The sequence below is a fragment of the Tympanuchus pallidicinctus genome, unplaced genomic scaffold (assembly GCF_026119805.1).
Source record: "Tympanuchus pallidicinctus isolate F22 unplaced genomic scaffold, pur_lepc_1.0 scaffold9, whole genome shotgun sequence".
Classification (NCBI taxonomy): Eukaryota; Metazoa; Chordata; class Aves; order Galliformes; family Phasianidae; genus Tympanuchus; species Tympanuchus pallidicinctus.
In genome coordinates, this window is record NW_026294813.1 from 2,178,418 (window position 1) to 2,196,150 (window position 17,733).

General features: G+C 37.2%; 1 protein-coding gene across 2 annotated transcripts in view; it reads right to left on the reverse strand.

Annotated features, from left to right (window-relative positions):
* Positions 1 to 17,733, reverse strand: part of PIK3R1 (phosphoinositide-3-kinase regulatory subunit 1) — a 56,562-nt gene that overhangs the window by 28,160 nt on the left and 10,669 nt on the right. Inside the window, exon 1 of one of the 2 annotated variants that reach the window (XM_052670256.1) lies at positions 1,123 to 1,395. The exons of the other annotated variant lie outside the window; for it this stretch is intronic. Coding sequence (XP_052526216.1) covers positions 1,123 to 1,267 — 145 coding nt within the window. The 5' untranslated portion in view covers positions 1,268 to 1,395. Of the gene's footprint in view, positions 1 to 1,122; positions 1,396 to 17,733 lie in introns of those variants that run through there. 2 annotated transcript variants of the gene reach the window in all.

The window sequence follows — 17,733 nt, forward strand, 5'->3', positions numbered from 1 at the left end:
GATCGTAGAGTGCCTCTCTTCTCATCTGTATCATCTGCTACCGAATCCCTCTATTGCACAGTATTCCTAAATAACATTCTTAGATGACAATGGAAAGCTTCCGGAAACATTTACCTTCATATTTAAGTAAAATCTACTCTTTGTGTACAATGACATGAATATTGAGCAAACACATTGGTTAAAATTAAGAATTTCCTACTGCCACCCTAAAATACACATCTATCAAAATATTGAAGTAGCAGTAAAATTTTAAAATAGAAATCAAGATTTCTGATTTCTTCTTTCCTATACCCCATTCAATTTCTCCAAAACTGGAAATTTTTATCAATCAGGGATGTTGTTGAAATTTTAGACATCAACAGAGCCTTTAAAATAAAGAGAATCTATTCCATAAATAAATGAAACATAAAACATTTACATATTTTACTAAAAATCCAGGATATTCACCTCCCCGTAATACTAAGCTGACAAGTAAAAGCTCAGTAGCAAAAGGACACAAACACATACACACAAACCAACCTCAATCTAGGCACCTTCAGCATGGTAATGTCAGAACAATGCATCTAAAGATACAGTTACAATGCTCAACAGCAATGAATAAACTTTCACTTTGTAAGCATGTAGGCAATTAATGAATGAACACTACCTAATCTACCTACTTTAGGATTTCCCACTCATTACTGTCATTGCCCCTATAACTAAGTTACTGCATCACACTGACTTGTACTTTGAACTATACAATTTATGCAGAAAATTGAAAATGATGTTCAAGTTGGAAGATCTCACAACACACACATCTGACAAGAAAAAAAAAAAAGACCTAGAATTTGTAAAATTGAAGCCAATTTACAATGTCTACATAAAATACAGTGAAATTTGGGAAATGTCCTCCATTTTCGAAATGTCAACAGGAAATAGCAGAGATTAAAGTAAAGAAAACTATACTTGTTTCGTAAAAACCATTTGAATCTTGTAGTCAGAATACAAGATACTCTTCCAGTAGACTAGATGAAGAAAATACAGCATATTTGAAGATTTACAGCTGGAAAAGAAATTTTTCACATAAGTCACTTCTAGTAAAAAGCAAGGAAATAAATCCAACATGCAACCTGCATTCAGTACCTGATTTCAAAAGTATCTTCTGTTTTGATGCATGCTGTAGCACAGCGCAGAGGCTTGGAGAACCAAATCCACTCTTAAGAATCTGAGCAACTTTGTAGATCCCTTTACTACAATCCAGTATCAGTTTTTCACTTAAAGCAATCATTATTTTTGTTTCTCCTCAAATCCTGTAATCAACTACTTTTTTTTTTTTTTCTTCAAAACACGAAGGTTCTGAAAAGCTGTCATACACTTTTTACGTCTTCCTTCTAGTCACAAGTCCAGTAGTATGTCTCCAGATAGTAAGGAAGCTTCTGATGACACATGATAAAAGCTGGATTTTCCACTTGCTCTATTTTTACCTTGCCATAGTGAGAACCAATGAGAGGAACCACAAGCCAGGATTCTCTCCACTCTGTGAACTCTACACTCTCCCTGATACAGACAGGCTTGAACAGCATTAAGGCTATCGCAATGTGTGGGAGATGGGAACATACCTAATGTTCAAGGGTTGCCAACACAGCTACAAAGTGCAAGATGAAACCAGCCCACAGCTGCACCTTTTGGAAGGGTTCTCAGTAAAAAGAGATATTTTAAGATTAGTACCTGGCAATGGCAAGTGGAAATTTAAAGCTGGAATTTGGCTTCAGAAGTTTCTGAGCCAAATCCTTCATTACTGCTGAAAGAAAAATGAAAATGAATACATTTAAAAAATATACATGGCTTAAACTACAACAGTACAAACGCCATAGAAATGATACTTAAAATGTAACTATATGATACCATGAAAAAGAGCTGGAGTTCAATTTCTGGATATTTTACATATACTGGATATTTTACTATATACTAACACATTTGAACTTCGTGCTGACTCAATTACTCCATGTATGTTATTTTTCAAGAGATGACATTTAAAGCTGTTTGTACACATTGCTTTTGGTGACAACAGAGCTGTACATAAAAGTCTAACATTTCCAAGCACAGGTCTTCAGATAATCATAACCAGCTTATACGTGTGCAACTTTTTCCACTAACAAACTGAAGTATACATTCATAAGATTTTCACTTATCCATGTTTGCAAATCAGATTCGTCCAAACATGAATGCTTTGACCAGCACTGAAATGAACTGAAATAAAAAGAACTGCATAATTAGCATAGAATAAGAAATGCAGAAATAACAGCCATCATGAAGCAAGTGGTGACCACGTCCTTCAGTGAGATCAATTAGCAAACAAGGAAAAAATGGCTTATCAAAAACATGAAATCCCTTTTCTCGCAGCACTGTCTATGGCATAACATACAGCAAGATGAGGACAGTCAGTACCCATACTCACTACTGAAAGCTTTGGAGTAGGTACGAGCTTACTTTCTTCACTGAAAAGCTGTTATTCTGGGAAACAACCATGAAGATCCTGTAATCCTGGGAAGCACCAGGAGGTGCCTCTGAAAGGCTGATGGGGAAGCTCGATGCTCCACACAGATGTCCAACACAGGGCCACAGTGTACTCTACCCCTTCCTCAGCACCTGCCTTCAACAGCACAGGAAGTACAGACATTGCTTCCCGTGGGAAGATTCCAGAAGGGAATGAAATGAAACTCAGGGATACAGAACACTTAATGATTAGCACAGGGGCATTTCACAGTCCTCTGTATGTTTGGTTATAGTCTTAGGAAACAGCCACCTCTGCAGAAATTTTTGGTAGAACATGTATGAGAAAAAAAAAAAAATTACCAATCTAGATGCTACAGAGAAAGTTTTCATATGCATCTGAGCTTTGGGTTCAACCAAGATAGGAAAAGACAAGTCTGGCATTACAAATTACAAATACCACAGAGAAATTCACTCTGAGATTTGATGACTAATCTGGATTTGGTACCTATAATTTTGACATTTATCAAGAAAGCAAGCAGATACAGTATTCTGAACTGTCTATCTGCTACTAGCAAAAAGTTCTTTGGTGAAGAAAGATGAACAAAAGTGAGAGTGAAGACTAGGAATTTTATGTCACCGTGTGTCACAGATAAATCAAGCACTGTAATAGTCAGTAAATTCAGCTGCAACTGTTGGAAGAGAAGACCCCTCTTCATGCTCCATGTGAACTGGGATAATTCAAGTTTGACTACAATTAAATTCCTGTAGGTGCTGAACACATGACTGAAAATGGCAGGAGTGCTCAGCTGTCTCTTCCAGTACTTTAATTAGATACATTTTTTAAAAATAACAGTATTCAGAGGAAAATATAAAATAAAGTTTTAGGCTTCGGTGAATTTTGCATGTCATTATGAGTAGCATAGTAAGCCTGCCTACTATTATTTGTCTTTTATTTTTATCAGATGCCATCAACCACGCAAACTCTGTGTACTCAGAATATCACAGAAGCCAACACTGCCAGAGGAGACTTGACCCAGGAGGAACACAGAGAGATGAAGACTACCCAAGCACTAGAAAAAGAAAAGTTCTGACCCAGTAGAACTATTAGCGCACGGGCTGACAAGAAGCCCAATTTTTAAACAGACAGAAAAATGTCTGCGAGTCTAGATTTATTACTGTAAAAATGATCATACAGCTATGAAAGCAAATGGAGAAAGTATATGCTGTTGACCTTACATGACTGGAGTACAACTAGGAAAAGTAATAAAAATACTGATCCAAAAACCTTGTCAGAAAATTCTTCTAAAAGATGTTGCCTGCTCAGTTTTGTTCTTCCACTAGTCAGCAAGCATTCATTATGTGCCAGAAATGGAGTGACAACTTAATTCAGATGTTCGCTGCTAATGGTATACTGAACATTTTAGCCACTGCAAAAAATACAGATTGGTACTAGAAAAATAGTTTATCATATCTGCAGTCAGTCCTCTTTTTCTTTCATCTGCAAAGAAGAAATACTTAAAAAAGCAGAACATATTTTCTTGGCATCTCAATAACAATAAACTCTTGTGGAGAAACAATACTCATTAATATGCTTCTGGACTTTAAATCACTTTTAAAAACATTCCTATTTCCTCTGTGGTCCTACATGACTAACATACAGGGACCAGATCTTTTGGAAGGGCTTTATTCCAAAAGGTGGAACATGACTCTGAACATGACTCTGAACTTCAGCCAATCCCAATACACTGATCAAAACACAAACCCAGCATCTCCAGAATCGTGTATGTGACGCAAGTACTGAAAACACCATTTACAAGCCTGAAAAAGAACATTTCAAACCAATTCTTGCAGAAAAATGGGTGTAATTTGCTACAAAATACTTAGCACTTAACAGAATGAGGCAGTTATTTCTCCATTAAGACAAATGTATGAATATTGCGATCAGGCCACTTATAATTCAACCCACTGAATCTACAAACGCTGGAATAAAAACTGAATGTTACTTCACTTCAAACAAAATATCTGGAAAAATACACAGTCAATAGTTTAAATCAGCGCATTAACCTAGACAAGTCACATACTTTGATACTTTCTATGTTTATCACCTACACGTACATAAAAGCAATGATCCGACTGATAAAAATACCATGTGCATGCTGTTTATGCAAGAAGTTTGGGGAGCTGGAAGAAAAAATTTCTCTCCTCATCCCTTTCTTGTAATGTCAAGCCATTCTCAGGGGTAAGGAGAACAGGGGAAACTATTCAAACAAAGGGGAAATAGCCGAAGGCGCTTTCAGATGAGCACAATAAAGTTATCTGTAAACAGTAGATGGCAGAACTAAACAGCACAAAACTTTGATTTGACATAAAAATTTGTACTTTGGCTGTTCTCCCAAGAGAAATCTGAGGTTTTCTTACCCTTCTCTGACACAAGAAAATAAACACTCACTGCCCTGACAATTGAAAAAATTCATATAAGATAAAACAAAATGAAAGCTCAGAAAGAAAGGAAAGAAAAAAAGCTATATCTGACTGGTTCAGCTACATAAATATATGGAATATATAAAACCACCAAGTAACAGCAGTACAGAATACTCCTTCACAACAGTTTATACATCTAGCACTGGCTGCTAATCATGTTTCACACCCATTAATTTAATGTTTCATAAAGCCCTATTTCTATCATCTGTTGAAAGGGAAGTGATACTGCTTGTACTGGGCAGGAATTCTGTACATAATATTCTATCAGATTAAACCTCAGTAACTTTATGAATTATGAGCTGTCAAGCACTTTTCTCATCTGCCACAGAATATACTTCTTAGAAATAGGAGCTATAAATAAGGCAACAGATGTTTTTTGTTGGCTTCAACTGAAGCACAGATAATTTTTAAAAAACCAGTAGTTAACACTGTTCTATAAGACAATACTTTGCTTCCCTCTACTGGTGAGCTTTTGCAATACTTCTTTTCAAACTGAATTCAAGACTTGAAATGGCGACAACTATTTTCAATTTGTATTAGCAAAATTAGAGAAGCAAGTAGCCCTATACTGAATAGAAACTGCACAGTTTATGAAAAATATACTAAGTGCAGTATCTCCTTGCATGCAGAACACTGCACTGTAATGCCACACATAACGTTTGAACTGCTTTGCAAAAGCAAACCCACTAGGAGCTGGAGGACAAAATGGGAGAAGTACCTGTTTATTAAACTGCCTTTTAAAGTGTTGTCAGATAAACAGAAACAGTAATACATGAAGTAAATAAGAATGCAGTAAAATAAGCTGCCTTCCTGCTTCTAAGCACAGAGCACACCATAAGCCAGGAAGCCAAGGTTGAGCAGTGTGGGAGCTGTGGACACGCACTGGGCCTTCCTTACTGCCAGCGTGAGAGAGGCACAGCATGATTCTGAAAACAGAGAAAACATTTTAAAAAGACAACACACACAGTTTGCATCCTGTGGGTATCTTCAGGCTCCAGGCCAGCAGTCTGCAGTTAGAGAGAGCACAGTACTCACTCACTACACCCCCACAAGGCAGGGTAAGATCATGGAGGGGACAGCAAGGAGAGGGAGGTACAAGGACAGCCAAGAATTTAGATCCAGCAAAGTTCCAAACACCGTCTTTATTGTCAAAGGAAGGTTATGTACATTCCTTCTTCCTTCAGGACAGCAGCTCCATAGCTCCATAGCTGAAAAACAGCTGAGCTCCAGAAGAATTTGAGTAGTTCTACCAAATTCTCATGATACATTGTAACTGGCAGTGAAAAACCTAGCATTCCAGCTTAAGGCAATGATTTCATATGAAACCATACACAGCATCAAGAAGGAAAAAATAATGCACTGAATAGTCAGGTGTACTGTGGACAGCACAGATGTGAGGGGAGATAGCATGTTCCACTGACATCTGCATCTGTAAACTACTTAATAGGTTTTCTTCATATAACTTTCAGGTTTATCATTGCTAATAAGCACCCACATTGCAAAACTGGTATATTATTGTACTATACTGGTAGTGCTTGGAAGCCCTTATCAAAACATGAACAAACTTGTGATCATTCTGCCTACCTTACTGGTCTTAACTAAGAAACCTCTGAGAACTCATACCAGCTGCTCTACTGACCTTCTACAAACTTTCACAAAGATATAAAGCCATAATATTTTAGTAACTTACACATTCTCAATTTAAAAAAGGTCAGACTGTAGTAAAAGGGTGCTTTATTTTAAATAGACAATATATAAGTTCACAGATTTACACAGTAATTCACTATAGTCACTCCACAAGAGAACTCGCTGTTTTCTGTCTTTTATACCACACAAGCAGAAACAAAACTATATGAAAGAAGCATAAATATCACAATGTCAAGAGCTCAAAACTTAAGACAACTATGAAGCAAGGTTTCATGTGAAATTCCAGTTCTTCTTTCCACATCAAGATTCAGCATTTTTCCCATGAACATATTCTGCTTGTTTGAACATGCAGCGTCCAGTGCACTCAAGACATAGAACCCACTTGAATAACTGAGGTATTTACTATCTTGAGCTTTAACTAGATTGTATACAGACATATGGTCTCCTAGACAGCTCCTTTTCTCCTGTTCACTTCCCTCTTCAAAACCGAGTCCTCCATTATTTCACATTCAACATCATGCAAGAGCACTTAGTTCCACACCTTGCTCTCTAGCTCTTCATAGCAAGTGGAAAAGCAAATAGGTACTTGTCTGTTCCTGTCATCACAAGAGACAGCTCCTCCCTTTTAAGGGAAGGAATGCTGAGGTTCATCTCAAGAAGCAATTGAAAATTCGCTGTCCAGCCAGCACCACCTTTGACCTCTTCTGGGCAAGACTGTGGAGCATGTAATGGTAAGACTACATCAAAGACCTCCATGTGGAAAGCTTCAGTGATAATGCCAAGTTCCCTTATTTTCAGACATTTCACCCTCTTCACCTAAAAAATGTTGCCCTAATTTCTTCTGAGTACAAACTTACCAAGATACTACCTCAGTTGCCTTTTCACATAATCAGAGTGATGGTTAATATCAGTACTCCTGCAGCATCTTTTCCTTGTAACAGAAATACAGCTGCTGCATGGACATTCAGTGAAGAAGCTGGAATTCTCTCCAAAACAATCTGCCCCATCTTTACCAGATCCTTGCTCCTTACTCTTTCTTACTTTCTTTTTTTTTAATACCGTCATTATTTTTTCTTATGCAAGGCTGTCACTGGTTTGTAATAATGATTCTGTCTGAGAAGCATCACTTAATTTTATTTTCACACAGTAATCAGAATACATTAAACTTCAGGACAGTATGTATTTTGCTTTGAAACAATATTTTATTTTGCTACATTTTTTGTTTTTTTTTTTTTGCTGTGGAGAAACTAAGGTGGTGGGGATACAGAACACTCTCAAACTATCTGCTGGAAAGCTGTCTATAGGGAAAGAATAAGCTCTTCATTATGGCAAGGAAAAGATAATATGTATTACTGTGCTTGAGAAGTCAAGTTGTTTAGATCTGGAAGATTTACATAAAAGCACTGGCAGAAGCTGCTGACAGATAAAAGCCAAAACAGTTCCTTCATCTTTTGGGAATTATGGGAAACATTTATAAGTACACAAAGTTAAAAATAATGAGCGCATAGCTGTCACCCAGGGGAAAAAAAACAAAACAAAAAAACAAAAAAACAAAACAAAACAAAAAAAAAACCAAAGCAAACAATTGTAACAGTAATCCAGCATCAAAAGGAATTCTTTTACTTCTGGAAACTAACATATTTCAAATCAAGTATTTTTTCCTCCTTAAAAAAAAAAAAAAAAAAGAAAAAAAAAGGATCTAGATGAAATGTAATCTTTTAAGAAAGTAAAACTGGGTTAATCCTTACTGCCATTAAACCATTCACTGATCTGACATAGATACAAAAACAACAACATTACTTGGAAATTCCTGAACTGGAGCTACAGAGAGTTAATCCCACCATCATCTTTAATTTCGTATAAAGAAGAGAACTCTCAGTCTGTTCATAATAGATTTTCTGACCCATGTCATACACCTGTCTATATTTCTCTACATAGTAATGCCAGTATTGATTTCTAATCCCATTAATTCATGCAATCATGATACAAAAAAGATGTTATGGAATATGCAGTATAGACACTTCATGCATGAACTTATAGGCCTCTTTTCTATAAATCAAACTTTATTCACACTGCAGTGTTAAAGTAACTGTAATTTAGATCCTAGTAGTTAAAGTGGTGAACTAATTTCATGGACCTTTACAAAGCAGCCAGAGACTGCTTTGACTGTGAGACAAAGAACTTTATTTTCTTACGGCCTAGCACACTGTGCTGCAGAAATTCGTACGGTAAAAAATGTGTTTATAGGATTTTTTTTTTTTTTAACTGAAAAGAACAAAGATGGTGTAAATGAAAAGTTGGCATGAAAACTTTACTATGGTTTTACCTTTTCATCTGCAAGCCAAAGACTAACTTAAGTCAAGGGTAACGAAGTACAGTGCAGGATTTCAATTTGCACTGTTAGTCGTCATTTGCAAATAAACTAGAAGAAACAGGCAAAGCATCTCTGTAAGAAAACCTGTAGTATTAACAAAGCACTTGAATCAGATGAATCCTTTTGCAAATTCTATGCAACCCTGCAGCATGAAGGCATTTCTTAAGATTTAAATAATTAAGAAAAAAAAGTATCCCTCTTGAAAACAAGTACGGTGTGAAGGAGTGAGGATGAATAGAAGAGGCTGAACTAACTGCAAAAATATTCTCTACAAGAACTTCGAATACCTAAGCTGGAGAAGAGCTGTGCATAGAAAAAAAATGAATGCATGTGATTGAGAACTGACATGTTCTCAGTGATTTTTATCTAAGGTGATCAAATCAAAGCTGTGTCAGGCAGGCAGAAGCTCATTTTATCCTCTGCAAATGCTCAGAGGTGAGCTAGCTGCACCCTGAGCAGCTGCTTCCCTTTCCTTCCCTGCAGCCACTCAGCTCTAGCCTTTTCTGTAACAAGGGAAACCATGGAGCTGATGTGGGTATACCCCAACTTCACTGAAGAAATTTGAAGGATCGGGCCTTGAGCTGACCCTCCGAACCTGGGGTAGGAACACGCCACTAACATGCTGTCAGTTTAAGTGCTACATGTATACTGCATTTCTGAAGGCCCCTTCTTCCAAAAAACAACAAAACAGTTTGTCCATCATCTGCTCCTGACAAGAGATAAGGTTAGTTAGAAGACAAGCTATCTGCATCTGAAAATAAGATGATGCTACCAATAAATCTGTGTTTCTACATAGTCACAGAGAAAGCTTAAAGCTATAATCACTTAGTTGTTCCAGTACATTGATTATGGGACGCAACAAAGAAGTAAAAACACTGGCCTAAGTTGCACAAGATGTGATCAAATTTTTTTTAAAAAAAAGTCTGAGCTATGACTCAGTAAGGAACGGGTGGAGGTTTGTGAGGCTGAAAGGCTGGAAGGAGTATGCTGCCTTCAGGGTTGGCCAGCAAGGATTGGGAACTGGCTGCTATTCTGTCCAAAGGCCAGGTATATCATACTGGTTGTTTTCCTGCTACGCTGCTGGGGTAGAAAGAATAAAATTAAAATAAAACAAAATAAATGAACTCTTATACATCTGTTCTATTATCCTTTTCCAGAAGAATACCTCCATCTTCATCATGCCAGAAGAAAGAACCAGAGTAGTAGTTACCTTTACTTGACCCCAACAGAAAAATAGACCTCTTTCCTTTTTTATTTGACATTTTAGAAGAACATCTTTCTTTCCCTTTTTTCTTTTTTTTGTTAATATGGGCCATGCCAAGAAGCGTAAGGATGGCTCACTTGATTCTCAGATGGAGAATCCTTCCAGAAGCTAGCTCCCTGCCGAGAACGGAAGGAAGAGGAATGAATAAATTTTAAACTGACCTGATTTTTGTAATAGCCTTATGACTCCCTGTCTTTGAGGGTACTTCACATGACTTGCCTGATATATCAGAATCAGCACCTTTCTACTTATTCCCCCTTCTAGCTTTACCCTTCTAAACTAGCAGTTACATCTGTGAAGACTCGAGTCCTAATTAGCTCATCCACGTTCACTAAACTTTACTGAGACAGTTGCAAAACTCTTCAGAAACAGTAAATACAGCTGACAACTGGTCTAACTCATCTAAGCATTACTCCCAGCATGTATGTAATTCCTGCAGGACTCAGAATCCCCACACTGCAGCCTCACAAAGCGCTGTAATACTTCATAGTAAACCTTCCATAAATGTGCCGCTAATTGCCTCTTTCAGATAGACCAATTTGAGCAATCACCTAAATCTAGGTCCCATTTATAGGGAAATATTTTTTTTCTTACTTTCTCAGGGGAGACAGCCCTTCTGCTTCTCTTTTTGTTGCGTTTCGCTCCACTAATCAAGTCAATTTTCCACCAGTCAGCTTCCCACGTTTCAAACACCACTCTCAAACTGAGAAGTCTTAAGAGACAAGGCAAAACTACTGGTTATTCTAACAGCATCCAGTCAAGAACAAAAAACGCAAAACACGAAGAGAATATTCTGATCTGTACCGCAGGAGAATGTGAAGGGATGTGACTGGAAAGAGCAAGTGGTAAGCCACAGGTACAGACGCCTTGGAGATGCACATGATCAGCTTGTTTGGTCTCCAAAACCCTGGAATATTCTAAACTGCTATGAAAAAGGCTGTGGTGGTGCTTGGTTTCTGTTGCTTCTTTCCTTGCAGAACAGCTACAAATTATTTATCATCAAATTACATGCAGAAGCTTAACATATACTGGGAATCAATACTGCAATTGTTAATCAAACTAATCAACACTAAGAGCAAAGTTTCCAAGCTTTAAAGTGTCCACGTACACCAACATCTGACAGAACTCTATTTCAGAGTTTCAGAGGAGGGTGCCCTTTTTTCATATGAGACAGCAAAAAAAAAAAGAAGCAAGAATGAAAGATTTCTGACAGGCCCCAAACAGGGGGACCAAATTGTACTTACACTGACAGAAGACTCTAGATTTTCCAAAAAACTGAATTTGTCTTGAAATTAAATAACTTCATGCTTTTACTTCATATGGCTATCAACTTGAGCCCAAAAGAACAATCAGAACCACAGTGAAGCCCAATTTTTCCTGTCTTTACAGCTTCTCAATGTGCATTACTTATTCTCTTACTCTCAGCATTTGTTCTCCCTTTCCTTCTGGCATTCTGTAATCCTGCCAACTGACGAGCTTTGCTTTTAATAAGTACATCTGCCAACTTAAACACCAGTCTCCTAAGGCAATCAAATAATGAAACACACATGTATATACTTGCACGTAATCTGTCAAATGCTTTTACAGCCCACTACAAATGATTTTTGCAATTCGAGGTTTTCATAGGAGCATGCATTCCTGTACCCTTGGTTTTCAAAGATCAAATGCCACAGTTCTTCAGAGTCCTTGAGTTGTTTGTACTTAAGACAGTAATGGTCCCACAGTTTACATATCACTATATAGAAGATGTGAAAAATTAAAAAAAAAAAAAAAAAAAAAAAAAAAAAAACCAGAATACAAAAGGTGAACAGGCAACTTCATATGGAAATGCATGGGGTGTATTTCGAATTTTTCAAATTTGGCAGAAAGGTCTGGTACAAGACAGCACAGATTCTTCCATGGCAGAACAGCTTTTCCCGTGTTCTTTGTGTGCCTGCTAAGTTAATGAATTCCTCTTCCAGGTGTCAAGAGTCTTTTTCCTATCTCCCCCCAGTACTGATCTATCATCCATATTGACACCCTCTTAAGTTCAAACTTTTAGGCTATTATTTTCCTAGACAGAAATCTTGCAATAGAATAATCCAGAAAAAAAAAAAAAAAATCTCTTGTCTACCACACTGGGATGAAATTGCACTGCCACACCTCTGGGTGAAATAAAGATACAGTTTACGGCACAGCAGAATAAAGATGGTACCAAAAACATCTTTCAAGTAAGCAAGTTACTAATTGGTATCAGAAAACTACTGTCAAGTCTCAAGTACTGTAATTTCCTACATAATTTCCCATAATTTAGAAAACTCCCTGTATTCCTTCTGCAAATCACAACTACAACACAATAAAAGAAATTATTAGAGATGCAACATAAAATTGTGAAGAAAAAGCTTCTTAAAGCACGCATCCTAATATGCACACTTCTATTACAACATTTACACTAACAACAAAGGAGAATCTGAAACTATAAATTCTCAGTATCAAGGAAAAAAATGAGACAAGATTAAATATCACCACATCTGTTCAATGCATGCGCTCACATTCTAATAATTATTTTGCTTTTGATGCTCATAGCTGGATTCCAGCTGGTAAAGCTGTACAATGCAGGCAGAGGTAAGACAGTAAAATGTGCCTGAATATAATGGCAGAAAATAACCTGGCGAAAATAATCTCAGTACTGTCCTAACCAAGTACTACAAAATGTCTGTCCCTCCACCCTCAATTAAGACATCTCTCCTACGAAATTTGCAAGTCTTATTTTAAAAGAGTCATTTAAGTAGGTAAAATTTAAGTTGCCTCCATTAAGTACATTCTAAAGAGAGAAGTTTGGGCGAATTAAAAACACGCTTAAAATCATCTAGATGTTATGAGCTTAACCCAGGAATCATGGAGTGAAATTCCATGCCCTGTGACTGCACTCAGACAAGATGATTCTAACAGTACTTCACTTCCATGTCTTCAAAATGCATGAAAAAAAAAAAAAACAGAGACTGTCCTACTTTACATCAGACTTTAACGTGTAGCATTTTACACACATTTACATTACATGCAATTTGGTATACTGAAAAGGGAGAATCTTTTCAGAACAGAGCTAGGAGTAATTATAGCATTTGTGCACCAGACCCTAAGGGTAATGGGAATTTTGCCTGAGAGAAATGAGAGTAACAGCTGTGGGATTTGTCCCACTGCTGCTAAATCCTGCCTATAGGCCTGATCCTGTTCCTTCTCAAGTCAGAATGTGTTTTGCCACCAATTTTAGGGAAAGCAAAAGAAAAGCCTGCTACTTCTTGTATGAACATGTCTTTTAAGTAAACAAAAATCCCATGCATAATATTTACAAGAAGCATACTTTACAAGAAGATTACTTTAAAATAATCTTATTTTTACTTTGCATCCAAAAGGATTTTGAATAAAACTCTCTAAAACTCTGCTCAGAAGAGAGCAGCTCACATTAACAAGCACAGGCATGTCCCATCTGAACTACCAGAGGATCTACCACAGTATTTGATTGACTAGTTGTTAGATGTAACAATGAACACAAAAAAACAACCCAAACCATTCTCATCTTACTGGCGTGTTTTTTCTGTGTCATAATAAAACCCTAGATATTTGTCTTAGAGGAAACATCTGGAGAAAAAAAACAACAGTTGGTAACCGTCTTCCCCTTTTTTGCTAAACTGCTGAACTCAATAGTCCTGAATCTTAAATCACTGGAAACGAACCCCCCAGACCAGTATCCTTGTCAGTGCAAGTTTTAACACCAGGAATATAAAAGACGTTTCATTAGCACAGAGACCAACACAGTCCGAAGCAATTATTAGCATTACATGCAACAGATGAGTGCCAAATGTTCCTCTAGCAGACAGTGGGAATTCTCCCAAAAGCCAGAAGGACTTCACGCTAGTCACTCTAGGTGATTTACTGTAACAAAAAAAGCATTTCGGTAATACTGGATTGTAAAAATCTCCTGTTTTAGAGATAAGGTTGCAGCTTACATAGGCTAACAAAAGGGTCTTGGAGTTGTCCACACTAAGTTTGAACTCAAGAGGAAGTTAGAAAAAGCAGTTGAAAGCAGTGGGGAATGCACAATCTTTCAACCAACAGTAATAAATTATAAATTCAGCAGAGCAAGGAGAATTCAAACATTCATCCTGCTGTGCTCTTGAGGACCCCTAACTAAGTAAACAAAAAAGTCCTTTATTTCCAGATATTTGATATGAAGATTTTGCTACTTACTGTTTTGAGTATGAGTTCCTTAACACTTTCTCTATTGAAGAAGCCAGACTGTGAGATCCACTAAAAAAAAACAACAACTTTTCGTCTCAGAACTAGCTCACAGTGGAACTTTCCCTCCGTAAGAAAATTGCTTATGTAGGCTATTGAGCAACTACATTATTCTGGCTTCAGAACAACTGAATAGATTTGGACTGGCAAAAAAATATTCTCTACTATACTTGAAAATCTGTATAGATCCAACTCTAACACTTTCAAAATTAGTCATTTCAGAATGTAAAGGGATAACATTTTCTGACATTTCTCTCAAGAGAAAGAATATTTTGCAAACAATGCAATAAATACAAGGCACAGAATAAATGACAGAACTACTACTAAGAGTCACAAAGTAATCAATTCTGGTCAGCCAAGAATTTGTGCTGCAGAGGAGCTCCCAGATGTCACCAAGTCATCACTGAAGACCCATGCATCACTCCACATAGGCCACTCTGGGATCTGTGTTTGGCAGAGGTGACAGAAAAGTGCACAGAATACGCCTTGCTGCATCCCACCAGCATCCCACCCCAGAGTCTTACAGCTCTAAGACTGATTAGACAGGGCAGGTTAGACAGCCCTCAACTGCACACCAGTCAATTGGGAGGCAAGCAGGAAACCACAGCAGGCTTCGCAGTCGCCTCTGTCAGCCCTCACCTGTGCCAAACAGCTGTGTAGCAGCCAGGAAACAATTCACTGCTGTGTTCATACACGCAACAGACTTTTTCACTTCTCCATTCAAGCAGAGCTTATTTAAAAAATAATAATAAAAAAAAATCAACAACAGAGGACTGGAATGTGTCCTCAAAGTGTTAAAAACCATGTGAAAGTAGGAAAATTGCTGCAAATCTTTGCCTTTCACTGCATATTTCTGGAACGGTTCTGCATAGATAATAAAGCCTCACAGCTATGAAACCTTATCTACCACTGTGCATAGTTAGTGGTTTCTTTCATTAATTTTATAACTTAAGTGCTTTGGTCTACCTCGAGCAAGAAGCAGCTTAGGAAGAGGGCTTGGAAATTAAAAGGTAACCACACAAATTAAAAGTTCCACCTTTGACACAGACTGCTTGAGAAGCAAGCATGATAGGCTTTGAAACACAGATCTGCAGTGTTCAATACCATTTACAAGCCCTTCACCAAGACTAATCCTCCACGCTCATCAGCTCATCATCAGATGGGATGAAGAAAACTAGGATGAAATCAGTGGAGATGCTAAACTTTTCTCTCCTACCTGCTAAAATAAATTTTGCAGTTGTAGTTGTTAACAAGACAAAACTCAAGGAATCAAGCCTCTGGAAAGGTGTTTTTCCTCCTTGCACCACAGAGCTCACCTTGTACCGCTCTCTTCCCTTTCCAGTGCAGCCATGGCACAGTAATGCTGAGACATGCTGCATCAGGCAACTCCAAGAGAGAAAGAAAAGAACTCCTGAACTATCAACATGATGTGCTAAATTGAAATTGGTGAAACTGAGCAACATCTTTATATTTTTGGGTGGTTTTTTTGTTTTTTTTAAAGAAGGAAATCTCAAAAGATAACAAGAGTTAATTTTACCTCTGGTCTTCCAGTGCAGCGTTGCACCATGCACAATAAAAACTGCAGAAAAATCAGCCTAGATTAGGCCTTGCTTATTTACTGAAATATGTAATAGCTGCTTAAGAACTACTAGAAGATGTTGATCTGTACTGATGAACCAGAAAGGGTTCTGAGCTGGATCACAGAGCATAGATCTAGCAGCTGCCCTCCATGTCTGCTGTATGCAAGTAATGCCAACCACATACGAAGAAATGCAGAGAATCATAAAAGCACACTGCCTGATAGCTAGCTGAACTGTTAAAGACCTTTCTCATCATTCATGCTACAGTTTACACAGTAGCTTTGACATACAAGATAGTCCTAAAGGATATTTAAGAGTACGAACCATACATAATCACATCTTTCCCTGGTTCAGAGCAGTAGTGTGCTTTGAAAACTGTCCTGAGGACTTTTGATTGCACATCTTTATTACCTAAAAAGGTGTGAACCTACTTACTATTATCAGACGCAGTCTTACAAGTAAACCATGCAAACTCTTTGTAAAACAGAATATAAAGAATACTGTTTGAGTGCTATCTTCTAGACCACTTCAGACACCATTAAAATAGGAATGAAAGAAGGAGATACATTAGCATGAAAATTTACACCTGCCAGCACACCAGGTGATGTTCCGGAATGTGAGAATTTCTACAACAAAGTGTAAATAACAAATGCATATATAACATGAAAAATAAAATCAGTACTTTCATGGATGGAAAGACAAACAAGAATCGGTTTTAGACGTGTATTTTACTGAAAGCTTGAGTAGAAGTTAAGCTTTAACCGCAGTCATTTTTTTTACACAGCCTAATATTCTCTCTCTAAATTCTCCTAAGTATCCAGAGTCTCACCAAATTGTTCTCAGGACTTAACATCCTTTTCCAGTTGAATTCTTTTTTAAAATCCTGTAATTCCCCTTATCATTTTTAGCTATTAAAATAAAGCAGTTCTTTGTATTGAAGCCTTCAGATTGATTTCATGGATGTTCATCATGGAAAGCAGCTTTGCAGCAAGACACAGATGTGAAAGAGAACACAGTCAGCTGTAGTTACAACACCTGTGTTCTTTCACACAAGAAAATCTGTATGTTTATATGGCATCACACAACTATTTAAGTGGGCATGGCTGTTCGCTCAGGGTGCAGAGTGATCCATTCTTGGCAAATACAAACCACCATGTGTTACTGAAACTCACAAACTGATCTTATCATATGCAAATTTAAGTAAGAACTATTTGCTAGCCAGTTACTTTTTTCAGATGTTCCTGGATCACAGCGAGAAGAAAGATCAAGATAAATCCAATTGAGAGGAGCAGGCTATTTTACCTTTGCTTTGTTTTGCATCTTGCCCCAGGATCATTCATGTCAGTAAGATATATTAAAATACTTTGTCTATATTACAGAAGGCTAAAGAAGCGCCAACAAAATCACTCAACATGATGCTTCTGTTGTAACTATAGAAAAGTGCATCAAAATGAGTGTAATGCAAAACAGACAAACATTTCTTATAGCAACAAAATTGTACAGTACATTGCTTCCAGTTTCTTGAAGTGTGTGGAGAAAGATGGGTTTTGGGTTGGTTGTTTTTATTTTTTTTTTATTTTTTTTTATTTTTTTGAGACTAATTGATACAACTGAAGTAAAAATAAATAAATAAATAA